The sequence below is a fragment of the Anopheles gambiae genome, chromosome 2, assembly GCF_943734735.2.
Source record: "Anopheles gambiae chromosome 2, idAnoGambNW_F1_1, whole genome shotgun sequence".
NCBI lineage: Eukaryota > Metazoa > Arthropoda > Insecta > Diptera > Culicidae > Anopheles > Anopheles gambiae.
In genome coordinates, this window is record NC_064601.1 from 44,830,004 (window position 1) to 44,847,940 (window position 17,937).

Below are 17,937 nucleotides of genomic sequence, written 5' to 3' on the forward strand. Positions count from 1 at the left end.
ACTCAGCTTCCATGCTATTTTCGTTGCTGACCTTTGACTCCAGATAGGTGAATTCTGGGACGACTTCAAACGTGCGTTCACCTATCTGTACATCACGCCTACGTAAATTCTGATTATTTATTGGTGGGCCCGCTAATGTTGCCACCATCAGTTTGGTCTTTGCCTCGTTTATCTGCAATCCGAGGCTCTCTGCCGCCTGCTCGATTCCTTGGTAGGCTTCTGCTACATAGGAGAGCCGCAGACCAATGATGTCTATATCATCAGCGTATGCCAGGATCTGGGTTGACTTATAGAAGATGGTTCCCGTAGTCTCCACCCTCGTGTCGCGGATGGCCCTCTCTAGCGCCAAGTTGAATAGGAGGCAGGCAAGCCCGTCCCCCTGGCGCAGACCTTTGGTGGCAGCAAAAGGTCCTGAGTGTTTTCCATCCACCTTCACCTGGCAAGTGACGTTGGTCATAGGCATTCTAACTAGCCTTATCAGTTTGGCCGGGATTCCAAAAGAGCTCATAGCGTCATACAGTTTTACCCTGCTATCATATGCGGCTTTGAAGTCAATGAAGAGCTGGTATGTGTCGTTTCTGTATTCAGTCATCTTCTCCAAGATCTGCTGCATGGTGAAGATCTGATCAGTGGTTGATTTTCCGTTTCGGAATCCTCTTTGATAGTTTCCGACTATCTCTTCGACGTGCGGGACAAGGCGATCCTGAAGGATCAGGGATAATATTTTATAGGCGGTATTCAACACCGTAATACCCCTGTAGTTGTTGCAGTCCAACCTATCTCCCTTCTTGTATATGGGGTAGATGATGCCGAGATTCCAGTCACAAGGCATCGATTCGCTATCCCACACCTCAGTAACAATTTGATGAATCGCGTTTTCTAGTCGCGCCCCTCCAATTTTGACCAGTTCGGCTGCAATTCCGTCGGTTCCGGGTGCCTTGTTATTTTTCAGCCGACGGATAGCCTTTCGTGTTTCTTCTATGCTAGGTGGCAGTAGCATGACACTATCTGCTAGTGGCGCTTCTAGCTGTTCGTTAAACTGGTCGTTGAGTAATTCATCAAAGTACTGAGCCCACCGCGAGAGGACCTCTGGCTGGTTACTGACCAGATCTCCATCCTTGTTGCGACAGCAGGTAACCTTAGGTACAACGTTGTTTCGGTGACCCGCTATCGCTTGGTAAAACTTTCGTGTCGGTCCGTACGCCTCTCTGGTTTGTTCGAGTTCCCGCATGTTTTGCTCTTGCAAACTCGCAGCGGTGAACTCGTTTCTCTTCGCGTCTGAGCCGTGAATATTCCTCTACGCATGCCCGCGTTCTATGCCGTTGCTGCATTGCTCGGTATGCAGTATTCTTACGTTCGGTCACTTGTCTGCATTCATCGTCGAACCAGCCAGATTTGGTGTTGCCACGACGTGTTGGGAGTATATTTTTTGCACAGTTTATTATTTTTGTTTTTAGAGCGTTCCACCTCTCGCTCGTAGTTTCATATCTGTTTTCTGGTAGTAGAGACTCGTCTAAAGCGGCTTCGAATTCCTGTTGGACAGTAATGTCCCTTAGAGAGTCCGTGTTGAGCCGAGGCTGCGTGTTTTCTCCGCCCCCATTGGCGCGGGAGCGGGCGATTCTACAACGTATCACTAAGCCAACCAAGTAGTGATCGAAATTGATATTGGCTCCTCGATATGTTCTGACATTTAACAGACTCGACTGTCGGCGGCGGCTTATTAACACGTGGTCGATCTGGTTGAAGGATTCTCCCTCAGGGTGCGCCCATGTGACCTTGTGGATTTTCTTGCGCGCAAATTTTGGTACTTCTTACAACCAGATTGTTCGCTGCAGCGAACTGGACCAATCTACTACCATTATCGTTACTGTGCTCATGCAGACTGTGACAGTCAGTGTATTGGCGGTACATTGGCTCCCTGCCGACTTTTGCGTTGAAGTCCCCCAGGATGATTATGAGGTCATGCCTGGGGCACGCATCTACGATTCTAGCGAGGCGGCAGTAAAAAAGGTCCTTCTCCTCTGTCCTACACTAGGAAAATATTAAAAAATATTAGAAAGCTTGAAAATATTAGAAAAAAAACACAAAGAATATTAATGTTAATGCAGCATTGTATAGAATTTTCCCCTTCACTACATAATTAAAATCCGCAACGGGGGCGCTAACAAGTGTGAAGCAAGAGCTACCCACCAAATACTTTCTGCAAAATTTGCTATCAGGGTGCTATGAACATGAAGAAATTAACTCCACCTTTAAAATCTATGCTGTTAACTGAATGCTATATATTTTCTTGGGATACTGACTTCATTTGGTATACTGACTTAGCGATGCTCCGCTAGCGATGCTTACATTTTGGTTTGTACATTTGGTAATTGTTCCCCAGCTTCCGTTATCATTAAAATGTTTCCCAGATATTATCCAGGACAAACACCCTGGGACCTCATAGATCGCATAATGAATTATTTGGGAAAAGTAACGCTCAGCCCTCTACGTTACGCTAGCGTTACAAGTAACGTCTGTCTAGCGCAAACTCAAGCACCTTTTTTGAACGCCTGGTTTAATCGTCGTGGATAAGCAAATTGAGGTAAAATAAGGCTCAGCCCTCTACGTTACGCTAGCGATACGCGTAACGCCTGTTTACCACAAACCCAAGCAGCATTTTTGAACGCCTGTTTTAACCGCCGTGGATGAGCAAATTAATAGATGATCATGTCTTAATATCGTTTTTTTACATGATAATTAGAAAAGCAACAATTTTTGAACAAACATTAAAAAGAACAGCAATTGCAAAGATAACACTCATTGATAATTCATGAGTATAAATAAATTATATTATTACTATTAGGCTATCATTTTTAACAGCAATCAGAGTTGTAACAACTTCACGTATTATAATTATAAAAATCTTACACATAAAAAATGGTTACTTTTAAAAATGATTATTTATTTATTTTCCCATTGATAAAGCAGGATAATGAAATACATACAAATATTTACTACCTTCATTAACCTCAATTTAAAAAAGAGCCCTCGCACCTAAAGTAAAGTTTATTCACAAAAGGCGGAAACATAGATTGAATAGGTAATAATTATATTTCATATAGTTTATTAATTTATTAATATTTTTAATATTTTATACTTTCTAATCATAGGAAATGTTACTAAAATTGAAAGCTTTTGGGGTGTTTATGAACTTTTCAAAAATACTGTTTGGGAATTTTAAAAGGCATGTAACGCTTCTCATATGTAACGTAGATCACTGAGCCTTACTTTTACCAATTATTTAGATGGCGTTACTACTGGTTGCAGGGACTTTGATCACCACTAGACGGCGTTATTGAATGTGGAGTTGCATATGCGTTAGGGCATTTCAATACTTTGTATTTTATAGGCACTCCTACATTGCAAATCATTTTATTGTTTCAAACAACGAAACACTTTAAAATGCTTCACAAATTTGGGTAACTGGTGATTAAGATGAAGGGTGAAGGGAAACATTAATAAGTATGGTTGTTTATTTGAACCTTCCTAATTTTGGGTCCAACTTTTTTAAATCCATTATCAACGTTTCCCGATATATTGAAAGTCAAACTTTTGTGAGAACCTAAGGCTACCTAAACGCACAACATTTTTCGACAATCGACCCTTTCAACATTTTCCCGTGGTTAACGATAAATCAGGTAAAAGTGTCCTTTACTGTTTTCAGAAAAAGGTCAACACGCAGGTATCACTGGTTGCATTTATATGGTAAAACCAACCCTCTTGAACAAGCTACCTGGAAAATCTTATGCATCGCTTATGATATGCTGCATTTTGTAGAATTCGTAGTGAGAGGTTACAGAATTGAAAATATTAAGGGATGCTTTTTGTGCCAAAGGACGGCACATTTTTTCATTTACATTTTGTACACAGTTTCAAGCACGGTTCTTGATATATCTGGATTTTTTTTCCTTCTGGTTCTCCCATAACAGCATAAATCGAATAAAATGTCTTTGGCAAAGTTATTTGTCGCCCTGAAAAGGACGGTTTTGGGTTTGAGATGAAGGAAGCTTTGTCACACCGTTTAAGCCTTCTTTTCGGTCTTCTTGGGCAGCAGCACGGCCTGAATGTTGGGCAGCACACCACCCTGAGCGATGGTTACTCCGGACAGCAGCTTGTTCAACTCCTCGTCGTTGCGGATGGCCAGCTGCAGATGACGCGGGATGATGCGCGTCTTCTTGTTGTCACGGGCAGCGTTTCCGGCCAACTCAAGCACTTCAGCGGCCAAGTATTCCATGACGGCTGCCAGATACACGGGTGCTCCGGCACCGACGCGCTCGGCATAGTTACCCTTGCGCAGGAGACGATGAATACGGCCAACGGGGAACTGAAGACCGGCACGGTTGGAACGGGACTTTGCCTTTCCCTTTACCTTTCCTCCCTTTCCACGGCCAGACATGGTTAGATTTGATTGGGGTACGTTTGTAAGGGATCACAAACAACACGATGTTCTCTTTGAGAAGGGTCTTTTTATAATAGAACAATTTTGACCCGACCGATGCTTATATAGCAGCTTATTCGTGCTGCCCGATACTCGTTTGGAATTTTTCGAGCTGCACGATACGTATTCTCTCTCACAGCCCGTTATAAGCGATCGGAGAGCTCGGAATTTTTCTAGAACGCAATCACCCGTTGAATCATACACATCGTGTCCCAGTGTTGAGTGAATTTTTCCGTCGAAATGGCACCCAAAACCAGTGGAAAAGCTGCGAAGAAGTCTGGCAAGGCCCAGAAAAATATTTCCAAGTCCGACAAGAAAAAGAAGCGCAAGACCCGCAAGGAAAGCTACGCTATTTACATCTACAAAGTGTTGAAGCAAGTCCACCCGGATACTGGCATCTCTTCGAAGGCCATGAGCATCATGAACAGTTTCGTCAACGATATCTTCGAACGCATTGCTGCTGAGGCATCCCGCTTGGCGCACTACAACAAGCGTTCGACGATCACGTCCCGCGAAATCCAAACCGCTGTTCGTCTGCTGCTGCCTGGTGAGCTTGCCAAGCACGCCGTCTCCGAAGGAACGAAGGCTGTCACAAAGTACACCAGCTCGAAGTAAGCCACTGAAATGATTGGCTTCTTTTCATGAACCTCTCTTAAATCGGTCCTTTTCAGGACCACAAACCGCATTCAAACAAAGAATTATCCTTCGTTTCATCTGCACCAGCGAATTAGCGCTTTAATTTCAGGGTGTCCGTCTTCGTCAACGTTATTGTTCAGTTTGTTGCGTTTGCCTGTACTAAATGGCATTAGTGCAGGTAAACGCAGCCATATCCTAAGTTTGTTTGCGAACTTTGTATTGGAAACAATGATGCTGTGATTGACATTAAAGTTCTGCGTTGTTCATTGTAAATATTAATGTTAAATAGAACCTTAGCACGTTTAAAAAAAAAAACATAAAAAAGTCCGCACTGATTGGAAGCGTTTTGCGAGGTGAAATTGAAAATGGAGTTTCGTGTATCATGAATTATGAATAGAAGTCGTTTCGCTCGTTGTATGACAATCATTTTTTTAAATTAAATTTTCCTCGCGCATACGAGGATAATTTATCGACAAAGCAACCAATAGCAGCTTATGTGTCGTGAGTCAAATGTTGTAATAGATTTGTTCGATTTTAAACTTGCTTATAAGTATTGAAGGATCGTCTTCTTGAGCATTTTAATTCACGTTTGTATAAGCATCAGTTAAGCTGTTTGAGTTGAACATTTGTTGTAAAATATATAGTCATACTATTCGTTCGTAGTTTGTTGTAAGCAGCGATGTTGGTATAATAGTCATAGGTAATATAGATGGTAATAAAGTATTGATCAATATAGTCAAAATCCTCAGATGCCCTATTAAAAAGCGAAACTTTGACAAAAAAAAGTTAAAATACCTCCCATAACATTGATTATTTAAAACAAATTTTCCCCCTTTTCACACTTTAATCGTTATAACAAAACGACATACGTGAAGGCTTGCATTCGTATGTACAATTTCATAATAGCAATCGAAAGAAAATTCTTGGAATGTTCAACAGTATTGGTGGTCCTGAAAAGGACCGTTTTGAGAAGGAAATGCCCCGTTTAGACAGGGACCGCTTCCGGATGCATGGACGATTTAGGCACGCTCTCCGCGGATGCGACGGGCCAGCTGGATGTCCTTGGGCATGATGGTGACGCGCTTGGCGTGGATGGCGCACAGATTCGTGTCTTCGAACAGACCAACCAGATACGCCTCGCTGGCTTCCTGCAGCGCCATGACGGCTGAGCTCTGGAAGCGGAGATCAGTCTTGAAGTCCTGGGCGATCTCACGCACCAAGCGCTGGAAGGGCAGCTTGCGGATGAGCAGCTCGGTCGACTTCTGGTAGCGACGGATTTCTCGGAGGGCCACCGTTCCCGGACGGTAACGATGCGGCTTCTTCACTCCTCCGGTGGCCGGGGCACTTTTACGAGCAGCCTTGGTGGCCAGCTGCTTGCGAGGAGCCTTACCTCCAGTCGATTTACGAGCGGTTTGCTTGGTACGAGCCATTTCACTTCGGGAGCGTAGGTTTCGTTGAGCACGGAGCGAACTTGTTTATTTGACAAAAGTTGAACGTTAAATGAGGAAACTGCTCGAACAAGAGCTCTTTTTATGCGCTTGCCAACCCTTGTTTTCTCTCATCTTAAGAGCAAGAGGGAATGCGTGGATGAAAAAGTAGAAATAGGGACGTTGAGCTCGAAAACGCTCATTCGTGATCGTCAATTTGAAGTGTGAACATCGTGAACGTACAATCCTGTGCTCATCATGACTGGAAGAGGAAAGGGAGGAAAAGGTCTGGGTAAAGGAGGAGCCAAGCGTCACCGAAAAGTGCTGCGGGATAACATCCAGGGCATTACCAAGCCCGCCATCCGCCGTTTGGCTCGGCGCGGAGGAGTGAAACGTATCTCCGGCCTCATCTACGAGGAAACCCGTGGCGTCCTGAAAGTATTTCTGGAGAATGTGATTCGTGATGCGGTCACTTACACTGAACACGCCAAGCGTAAGACCGTCACCGCTATGGATGTGGTGTATGCTCTGAAGCGTCAGGGCCGCACTCTGTACGGTTTTGGAGGTTAAATTCAACGTGCTCTAACAAACCTCCAAATGGAGTCTCAAAACGGTCCTTTTCAGGACCACAATACATTACTCAAGAGCTGTGTCTTTCGCAACATTAAAATGTTTTATTTGAGAGAAAAAATGTCTATGATGGCTTCGAATGGTGTGCGTATAACATTTTACTCGCATAACAAGCACTCACACTGCTGTATATTCAGTGCATTTACATGAGATGGCGTTTTATGAGTGTGATTTTTTAACTTATACGTATGCGTTTGAAGCGTTCGCAAAAGCAACGATTGAAGCATTAGTTAAAATGAATCATTTTTCTCTCTTGCATTTTTTTATCTAAATTTTCTTATAAAAATATTTTTTTTAGAGAAACCTCTCATCCTTTTGAAGCAATAATCGCCGCGTGGATCATACCGTTTTTTGCATCAGCTCTAATCTGACTTATACATGCGCATCGTTCATGTATACTTGGGATAACTCATCAAAAGAAGGAAATCGGGTGAAAAAAACTACACCGTTTACATAAAGTTTATGAATTTATTATAACAGCCAACAGCGTCAATGTTGCCTTTGAATCCGTAAATCACTCAATGCTTATTTCAAAACTATCAAGCTATGGAGTAAATGGGGCGCTAGTTCATTGGCTCTCCTGTTATTGAAGTGATAGGCATATTACAGTGAATATTTCCTTCTCTCTATCTGCACCATTCACCAACACGTCCGGGGATCCACGTTTCTCGGCCCTATTCTATTTAAAAATTTATAAATGATATTATTTACGTTATACCAGATTGCGAAAAATTGTTTTATGCAAATGATATGAAAATGTTCCTACCGGTATCAGATCAAACCGATTGTTTAACTCTTCAAAACTGTTTAATTCGATTTAACTCATACCCACCAAATACTTTCTGCAAGATTTGCTATCAGGGTGCTATGAACATGAAGAAATTAACTCCACCTCCAAAATCTATGCTGTTAACTGAATGCTATATATTTTCTTGGGATACTGACTTCATTTGGTATACTGACTTAGCGATGCTCCGCTAGCGATGCTTACATTTTGGTTTGTACATTTGGTAATTGTTCCCCAGCTTCCGTTATCATTTAAATGTTTTCCAGTTATTATCCAGGACAAACACCCTGGGACCTCATAGATCGCATAATGAATTATTTGGGAAAAGTAACGCTCAGCCCTCTACGTTACGCTAGCGTTACAAGTAACGTCTGTCTAGCGCAAACCCAAGCAGCATTTTTGAACGCCTGGTTTAATCGTCGTGGATAAGCAAATTAATAGATATTAAATCATATCTCAATATTGATTATTTTTATGCAATAATCAGAAAATAGCAATTTTAAACACAAATAAAAAGAGGGTCAGGAATCTTTTTAAAGAATAGTTACTGTCGAAGCAAAAGAATACGATGCTAGGAACTAGGGGCGCCATATGGTGTGAGCGAAGCGAAAACAATACCAAGAACTCTGTATTTGCTTTGTAAAACAATGACACAATATGAACAGTGTGAAGCCTGCTCGCAAGTGGGATGAAAAGTTAAACAAAAGACAATTGTCTGCGCTAAGGCACGTGCGCGCTTTTGGTGGCCGATCGGCCTTTCTTAGAATTTCCTAGGTTAAGCGACAAACCAGAGAAGTTTGCTATCACGAGCGTATGAAATCGAAAATCAGTCCATCTTTAGCACTCGACGCGATCGGTCAAAATAAATGAATTGTCACAGCAGTCCAAGTCTAAGTTTTAATGTTTAAATTCAAAACATTTTTTGGTCCTTCCAACCGTATTCGAACATTTGGTTACTCGAAACGAATTCCAACAGCAGTTTTGCTTAGTTCGATTCGAAACCTAATGCTAGCTACAATCACTATCCGCGAACGTGATTGTGCACAGTGAAAGTGTTGATGAACAATAAGAATAATGTCAGTGGAACGCACGCCGGTAAAAGTTACCGATCTAGTGGGCGACCAAGAAAAAAGTGACACACCAGGTGAACAATTGCCGTCGACGTCTAAGATGGATCTCTCTGACCCGTTCAAAGGTTTCGGAACGGGAAAAAGTGACATGTTGGAACATGAAAAGGCTTCCAGAGTGCGCGATCATCTCGATCGAAAGATGAACCGACTGGATACCATTCTAAGCGATGCGGATCTGGAAATTTCCCAGCTTAACGAATGTGCGGACCGACTTGCGGCGGTGCAGTCGGAATACGAGAAAGTGCATGTGAGCATTTTAGAAGTGTCGGACACAATCGAAGAAGAGGAAGAAATTTATGCACGCTTCGAGACGAAGTTGTATAAATTAATGCGAAACGCAAAGCAGCGAATCGCAGCTGCTACATTGAAAGAAGTGTTACCTTCTAACGTTTCGAAGCAAACATCGCGAGTGAAGCTACCGGAAATCAAATTACCGAAATTTGACGGTTCTTTGCAAAATTGGACGACGTTTCGTGATACTTTCAAAACGCTGATAGATGCAGCGCCGGAGCTAAGTGAAGTGGACAAATTTACGTATTTGATTTCATGTCTAACGGAAGATGCAAAGCGCGTGATTGAAGTGATAGAAGTTACCACAGCGAATTACAGCGTTGTTTGGGATTTACTATGCACCAGATATGAGAACAAATATCTAATAGTGAAATCTCATGTGGACTCTATTTTTGCCATCTCTCCGATTAAAAAGGAATGTCCGGAATCTATCATGCGTCTGGTGGATGAATTTGAGCGAAATTTGAAAATGTTAGAAAAGCTTGGTGAACGGCCTGAAGGGTGGAGTACGTTGTTAGTGTTTCGCTTGTCATCGTGTTTGGATCCGGCTACTTTGCGACAGTGGGAAACACATAAGCGTTCGACTGAAGTTCCTACCTACGACGAGTTAGTGAAGTTTCTCCGAGATCATTGTAGAGTGTTACAATCTGTGGAATCAGTGAAATTAGATCCGTCGGAGAAAACCTCATCACAGTTTCGACGCAAACCGGTCCAGAAGAACACAGCAGCGTATTCGACAGTGTCCTTCCCGACAGACAAAGAGAGCGAAATTTACAGGCGAGGGGCATGTAGAAACAGGGGGAAGGGGTTCGGTCGATTTTGTATTGGCCGCTATAGTCGAGCGGAAGCGATTTTTTTCCGAATTGAGAGTGAGCGCGCGCAGCGCTCTCTCGCATGCCTTCAAATTACACGGGGCGCTCTCGCGATACAAAACAGCTGATCAGCTGATACCCCTCCCTCCCGTTTTTTCCTCACGCGCTGCGCTGGATGCGCGGATCAGCTGTTCTTGCTCTCTCGCATTTCTTTCGGTTTGCGCTGCGCTGTTGCCGCACTTGCGCACTGCGCTGAACACCCCCTCCCCCTCGTTTCTTTCGTTGCGCGTTGTGCGCTTTCGTTCACTTTGATTTGCTGCGTAATAAAATCGCATGCATCGAAATAAATTAAATTACATCAAACTCGTTTGATATTTTTACACTTTATTGAAACTTAAGGCACAGTTTCACACATCGCTAACCACAATCTTGCCACAAAACCACACATATTTTTTATTATAAATATTAAAAAAAATCGTCACTTCAAGCACCCGCCTTACTGCCTGTATGTTGTGTATGTTGAATACTGTAAAAAAAGCATTGAAATAAAGCAGCATAATTTACATATTCATGTTGAATTATGAAAGATTAACGCTGCTTTATTTCAATGTGCACAATACTTCAACACTTGAAAATACGACCGAGGCCGTAATAATGTGAATTGAAATAAATAACACTTCAACACTTCACTTCAAATTACATCGAGCGCCCGGGCCTCACACTGCGAAGGCTTGAACTGTACTGACGATTTTGTGTGGTAGCAAGAAAGGGAACGCACGAGGAACACTCGCTGCACTAGTGCGAGCGAGACACCGACACCAGCAAGCCGCTGCGAGAAAACCAAACTGAGCGCGCTGGCTGAAAGTGAACGCACACATTCACACATGTGTGATTGTGTGAGTGCGAAAACTGTGTAGAAAGCAAAACACGCTCTCGCCGCCGCGTAATTCCGCGTATTTCCTACATGCCCCTCGCCTGAAAGACGCACACTTTTACATTCTCATTGCTAGTAGGGTTAGGTGCAGCGGAAAAGTGTGTTTTTTGTCGGGACGTGAAACATTCTCCTTACAAGTGCGTTATGTTCCGAAACATGGCAGTGAATGATCGAAAGGATTTAGTGAAGAACAAGAAACTGTGTTTCAATTGTTTATCATTGGGTCATACGGTTAAGGACTGTCCATCAGGTACATGCCGTATTTGCCACAAGAAACACTACACCATGTTACACGAACAATCGAATGCCATGCCAGTTCAGGAAGTATTGCAACCAGTGTTGTTAACTGTTGACATTTTTCATGACAGTCACCGTAAACAGCCGGTCAAAATAATTTTTGGCTGATGACATTCAATGCTTCCACGACACGACTGTCATTAAACGAAATTCATTCGTGTCGCTACCGTCAGGGCTGATGCAATGACATTAAATGTAAACAATGTAGTCTGAATGTCATTTAACATTTTTTGAACAACACAAATCGATACGATCGGAGGATTATGAAGTGTATCGTCGCTGAATATGGGGATTCTAGTGAAATAGCAAAAACTAGTGAAACGAAAGCCTTTGCACCGCACGCTCTGTTGTAGTTTGACATGAATACGGCCGTTTGCAATACGACACAGTTCACGATTCATACAGGTTGGCGAATGTCAAATGAATGTATCTTGAAAATGTCTTCATGTCAAATGACATTTTTTGACGGGAATGTCAAATGACAGAGAGAGATGGGAATGGGAAGCTTCAAATCGAATGAATGTTTATAATTTTATGTCGATGAACGTCACCGTTCGCAACACTGATTGCAACAGCAAACGATACCCGAATGCCAACCCGGTCCTTCCACTCCTGCTTCGTCTAATCCAGAAACTCCAGCTTCGTTAAATCATTGTTTTGTGAATGTGCCACCGGCTTCTAATCAGGTATCTTCAACGGTCTTGCTTCAAACGGCCGTGGTCAAGGTATGTGACTGCAACGGAACGCAGTATTGGGCGCGAGCTTTACTCGACTCAGCATCACAATTGAATATTGTGACAGAAAGACTAGTACAACGTCTTCGACTCCCCCGCATCAAGGAAGTACACTCGATCGGCGGTATTGGTGAGTAGAAAATCATGTCTTACTCATCGGTCATGGTGAGCATCAAGTCAAATTGCAGTGCTTTTAGAACGACATCCAAATTTCATGTGCTCAGCCAAGTCACAAGAAATCTACCGGTAAGTGCAGTCGATCTAACAAAGCTAACCTTACCTCTAAACATCGAACTAGCAGACCCTAATTTCCATGAACCCGGACCAATCGACATGATAATCGGCATGGACCTGTATTATCTAATCTTGGAAGAGGGCCTTTTGAAAATGCAGTCAGGTGCATTGGCAGTACAAAAAACTGTGGGTCATAGCTGGAAGAGCCACCGTTTGCCAACCAAGTGAGCAAACATCAGTAGTGGCTCATGTGAGCAGCAACCTCGACGCACAGCTTAGACAATTTTGGGAACTTGAAGCATGCCAGACTAACAGCAAACTATCGGTGGAAGAAAGCAAATGTGAACAATATTTTGATGCAACAACAAAACGTAACACCGCAGGTCGGTTTGTGGTTTCTCTACCAACACGCTACGACAAAATTGCCCAGATGGGCGAATCCAAATCTATTGCTTTGCGCAGATTCCTAGCATTAGAAAGACGTTTAGAAACCAGACCACAACTTAAAGCAGAATATTCACAGTTTGTTTCAGAATATATAAACCTTAACCACATGGTACAAATAACAGAAAACACCACAGGACAAGTTAGCCCAAGCTATTACATGCCGCACCATTGTGTGCTTCGTCCCGATAAAACTACCACCAAGCTTCGGGTGGTGTTTGATGCGTCGTGCTCTTCCAGCAGTGGAGTCTCATTAAACGATTGTTTGATGGTAGGCCCAATCCTTCAAGACGATCTTATGTCTATCTTGCTAAGATTTCGTATGCCAAAATTTGTACTCGTGGCGGACATTGAGAAAATGTATAGACAAATTTTGGTAGCTGACGAAGACCGTCCCTTGCAACGAATTCTATGGCGCAATAAACCAACCGAACCAATTTGTACATTTGAATTGAGCACAGTCACTTATGGTACTTCTTGCGCACCATACCTCGCAACTAAAACTCTACAACATCTAGCAAAACTAGAAGCAAATACTTACCCAGAGGCAACAAAGGTTTTAACTAACGACTTTTACATGGACGACATGCTAACAGGAGTCAATAGTGTAGAGGAAGGGCAGAAACTCAGTGACCAATTATTGAATTTACTTCAATCTGCTGGTCTTTGTCTTCGTAAATGGACATCTAACTGCTCCGAACTACTAGAAAAAATTCCCGTTGATCTTCGGGAAGATCGAACTGTTTATGATCTTGATTCGCCAACATCATGCATCAAAACATTGGGCCTGAAATGGCAACCAACAACCGACAATTTTCTCTTCGAAACACCTGAGTACAGCAACCATGACAATCCAGTTACGAAACGCATTGCTGTATCAGACTCGGCAAAACTTTTCGATCCTTTAGGATTGGTCGGTCCTGTGATAGTGGCAGCTAAAATGTATCTTCAAGAGCTTTGGCGCAATGAAACGTCTTGGGATGAACCTCTCAACCCATCACTACAGAAACAGTGGAGATATTTTCGAAAAAATCTTGCAGAACTTAATAAAATAAGTATCCAACGTTGGGTTCTTTCTCACACGCCTGTAAAACAAATACAGCTACACGGATTTTGCGATGCGTCTGAAAAGGCGTACGGCGCTTGTATTTACATCAGATCTGTATCCAGCGATGATACAGTTACAGTGAATTTACTAACGGCTAAATCTAAAGTAGCTCCTCTGGCAACTTCGCGTAAACAAAAACGAGTTTGTTTACCTCGTTTAGAGCTATCAGCCGCATTACTCTTGGCACATCTGTATGAAAAGGTTTCCGGTGCCTTGAAAATTGAAATAGAACCATATTTTTGGTCGGATTCAAGTATTGTCCTACACTGGTTGGCAGCAAACCCATCGCGCTGGAAAACTTTCGTTGCGAATCGTGTATCGGAAATACAACATCTCACTGCAAATGGAAAATGGAATCACGTACCCGGTATAGAAAATCCAGCAGATATAATTTCTCGCGGAATGGATCCAGCACAGCTACAGCATGCCACCTTATGGTGGAACGGCCCGAATTGGCTAAATGAAGAACCTCTGATTTTCCCTACAAAGGTTGCAAGTAAGGTTGAACTACCTAAGGAAGATCTCGAAGAAAGAGTTACGTTGGCAGCTCATTCTATTGAACCGAGTTTCATTTTTAAACTGCGTTCGTCATTCGGCGATTTGAAAAGACTTGTAGCATGGATACTCAGATTTGCTCACAACGCAAAACTCAAAAATCGTGATCAACGACGATTTACGCATCTGACCACTGAAGAACTAAACGATTCGGTAAAAGTAAGGCTCAGCCCTCTACGTTACGCTAGCGTTACGCGTAACGCCTGTTTACCACAAACCCAAGCAGCATTTTTGAACGCCGGTTTTAACCGCCGTGGATGAGCAAATTAATAGATTATCTTGTCTTAATATCGTTTTTTTTACATGATAATTAGAAAAGCAACAATTTTTGAACAAACATAAAAAAGAACAGCAATTGCAAAGATAACACTCATTGATAATTCATGAGTATAAATAAATTATATTATTACTATTAGGCTATCATTTTTAACAGCAATCAGAGTTGTAACAACTTCACGTATTATAATTATAAAAATCTTACACATATAAAATGGTTACTTTTAAAAATGATTATTTATTTATTTTCCCATTGATAAAGCAGGATAATGAAATACATACAAATATTTACTACCTTCATTAACCTCAATTTAAAAAAGAGCCCTCGCACCTAAAGTAAAGTTTATTCACAATAGGCGGAAACATAGATTGAATAGGTAATAATTATATTTCATATAGTTTATTAATTTATTAATATTTTGAATATTTTATACTTTCTAATCATAGGAAATGTTACTAAAATTGAAAGCTTTTGTGATGTTTATGAACTTCCTTCTTGCAGACTATTTTTCATAAATCATAGTGCAGCAATGAAAAATATTAAACCTTTTATTTACTTGTTATTTAAAAATGAAATCTCGTAGAAATCGATTCATCCTGTTGCTACGGGTGTAGCTTTATGTTTATTTTAGTTGCTGCTACAGAATTTTTGTAACTGTCGCTCGCGTATTTAGGGTTCCGCCGATCAGTTCAAAAATTGGTCTGTCTTTCTTCCTAAATAATTTGCAACTAAGCGCCGTCTTCAATGGCGCTTTGTTTCAGACCAGCTGATCTACTTGACCCTAAGTAACCTCGCTTAGCGACCTGTGTCGAACTTTTCCCTTATTGGCCCTATTTAACAGCTCAGCCAGTTGTCTCATTTTGGGGATATCTGTTCGTCCTTATCTAACTCACAACGCCATCTGGAGTTTCTTTTACGAATTATTCGAACTGTCCTTGACAGCTCGTTGTTTTGTAAATATTGCGGCAGCTAATCTGCACGAGGTGCACAAGCAATTAACTTGTTTTTCATCGCAGTTTAAAATATTTTTTATTCAAATAATGCACACTGGTTGGTCGCGTGGACAAAATCTCTATAAAAATGCTGCTTGGGAATTATAAAGGGTATGTAACGCTTCTCCTATGTAACGTAGAGGGCTGAGCCTTACTTTTACCAAAAAACTATATTAAGACATGATAATCTATTAATTTGCTCATCCACGGCGGTTAAAACAGGCGTTCAAAAATGGTGCCTGGGTTTGTGGTAAACAGGCGTTACGCGTAACGCTAGCGTAACGTAGAGGACTGAGCCTTACGTTTACCAAAAATACTGCTTGGGAATTTTAAAAAGCATGTAACGCTTCTCATATGTAACGTAGATCACTGAGCCTTACTTTTACCAATTATTTAGATGGCGTTGCTACTGGTTGCAGGGACTTTGATCACCACTAGATGGCGTTATTGAATGTGGAGTTGCATATGCGTTAGGGAATTTCAATACTTTGTATTTTATAGGCATTCCTACATTGCAAATCATTTTATTGTTTCAAACAACGAAACACTTTACAGGGTTTACCAGCATAATAAACAACTGTCCACTTGTTTATAACAATAGTCGTTTTGAATAGACACCGCTGTCTACCACTTGCTCACACGTCAGATGGTGTAAGCTACTCTGTCCATTTCAATAACACAATTTTCGCCTTCGATAAGCAACTGTCAGATTCGACACAGTTTATTTTGTTTTGACAAATTTGGCAAAACAAAACATTTTCAAACACGTTTATTTTATTCAAGAAATATGCAGTATGAACCATACATTTCAATAAATCAAAACAATAATTTTGTTAGTTATACAACAACCACAAGAAACCGTGCCGAATCCGACCGTTGTGCAATCGAAGGCGAAAATTGTGTTATTGAATTGGACAGAGTAGCTTACACCATCTGACGTGTGAGCAAGTGGTAGACAGCGGTGTCTATCCAAAACGACTATTGTTATACACAAGTGGACAGTTGTTTATTGGACTGGTAAACCCTGTAAAATGCTTCACAAATTTGGGTAACTGGTGATTAAGATGAAGGGTGAAGGGAAACATTAATAAGTATGGTTGTTTATTTGGACCTTCCTAATTTTTGGTCCAACTTTTTTAAAGCCATTGTCAACGTTTCCCGATATATTGAAAGCCAAACTTTTGTGAGAACCTAAGGCTATCTAAACGCACAACATTTTTCGACAATCGACCCTTTCAACATTTTCCCGTGGTTAACGATAAATCAGGTAAAAGTGTCCTTTACTGTTTTCAGAAAAAGGTCATCACGCAGGTATCACTGGTTGTATGTATATGGTAAAACCAACCCTCTTGAACAAGCTACCTGGAAAATCTTATGCATCGCTTATGATATGCTGCATTTTGTAGAATTCGTAGTGAGAGGTTATAGAATTCAAAATATTAAGGGATGCGTTTTGTGCCAAAGGACGGCACATTTTTTCATTTACATTTTGTACACAGTTTCAAGCACGGTTCTTGATATATCTGGATTTTTTTCCTTCTGGTTCTCCCATAACAGCATAAATCGAATAAAATGTCTTTGGCAAAGTAATTTGTCGCCCTGAAAAGGACGGTTTTGGGTTTGAGATGAAGGAAGCTTTGTCACACCGTTTAAGCCTTCTTTTCGGTCTTCTTGGGCAGCAGCACGGCCTGAATGTTGGGCAGCACACCACCCTGAGCGATGGTTACTCCGGACAGCAGCTTGTTCAACTCCTCGTCGTTGCGGATGGCCAGCTGCAGATGACGCGGGATGATGCGCGTCTTCTTGTTGTCACGGGCAGCGTTTCCGGCCAACTCAAGCACTTCAGCGGCCAAGTATTCCATGACGGCTGCCAGATACACGGGTGCTCCGGCACCGACGCGCTCGGCATAGTTACCCTTGCGCAGGAGACGATGAATACGGCCAACGGGGAACTGAAGACCGGCACGGTTGGATCGGGACTTTGCCTTTCCCTTTACCTTTCCTCCCTTTCCACGGCCAGACATGGTTAGATTTGATTGGGGTACGTTTGTAAGGGATCACCAACAACACGATGTTCTCCTTGAGAAGGGTCTTTACGGAATAAAATGAATTTTGACCCGACCGATGCTTATATAGCAGCTTATTCGTGCTGCCCGATACTCGTTTGGA

At 42.0% G+C, this 17,937-nt stretch overlaps 5 protein-coding genes across 5 annotated transcripts; 2 read left to right on the forward strand and 3 right to left on the reverse strand.

Moving 5' to 3' along the window:
- Window positions 1–3,860: 3,860 nt before the first annotated feature.
- LOC133392033 (histone H2A) lies at window positions 3,861–4,510 on the reverse strand. Its single transcript, XM_061649858.1, has one exon. The coding sequence runs from the start codon at window positions 4,436–4,438 to the stop codon at window positions 4,064–4,066; it is 375 nt and encodes a 124-aa protein (XP_061505842.1). The 5' UTR covers window positions 4,439–4,510; the 3' UTR covers window positions 3,861–4,063.
- LOC133392019 (histone H2B) lies at window positions 4,510–5,858 on the forward strand. Its single transcript, XM_061649842.1, has one exon. It carries the CDS (start codon window positions 4,721–4,723, stop codon window positions 5,093–5,095), a length of 375 nt encoding a protein of 124 aa, XP_061505826.1. The 5' UTR covers window positions 4,510–4,720; the 3' UTR covers window positions 5,096–5,858.
- A 205-nt stretch (window positions 5,859–6,063) lies between these two features.
- LOC133392013 (histone H3) lies at window positions 6,064–6,629 on the reverse strand. Its single transcript, XM_061649837.1, has one exon. The coding sequence runs from the start codon at window positions 6,544–6,546 to the stop codon at window positions 6,136–6,138; it is 411 nt and encodes a 136-aa protein (XP_061505821.1). The 5' UTR covers window positions 6,547–6,629; the 3' UTR covers window positions 6,064–6,135.
- Window positions 6,630–6,713: 84 nt separating this feature from the next.
- Window positions 6,714–7,850, forward strand: LOC133392051 (histone H4). The gene has a single exon (XM_061649878.1). The coding sequence runs from the start codon at window positions 6,802–6,804 to the stop codon at window positions 7,111–7,113; it is 312 nt and encodes a 103-aa protein (XP_061505862.1). The 5' UTR covers window positions 6,714–6,801; the 3' UTR covers window positions 7,114–7,850.
- A 9,365-nt stretch (window positions 7,851–17,215) lies between these two features.
- LOC133392041 (histone H2A) lies at window positions 17,216–17,854 on the reverse strand. Its single transcript, XM_061649868.1, has one exon. The coding sequence runs from the start codon at window positions 17,790–17,792 to the stop codon at window positions 17,418–17,420; it is 375 nt and encodes a 124-aa protein (XP_061505852.1). The 5' UTR covers window positions 17,793–17,854; the 3' UTR covers window positions 17,216–17,417.
- Between the last annotated feature and the right edge of the window lie 83 nt (window positions 17,855–17,937).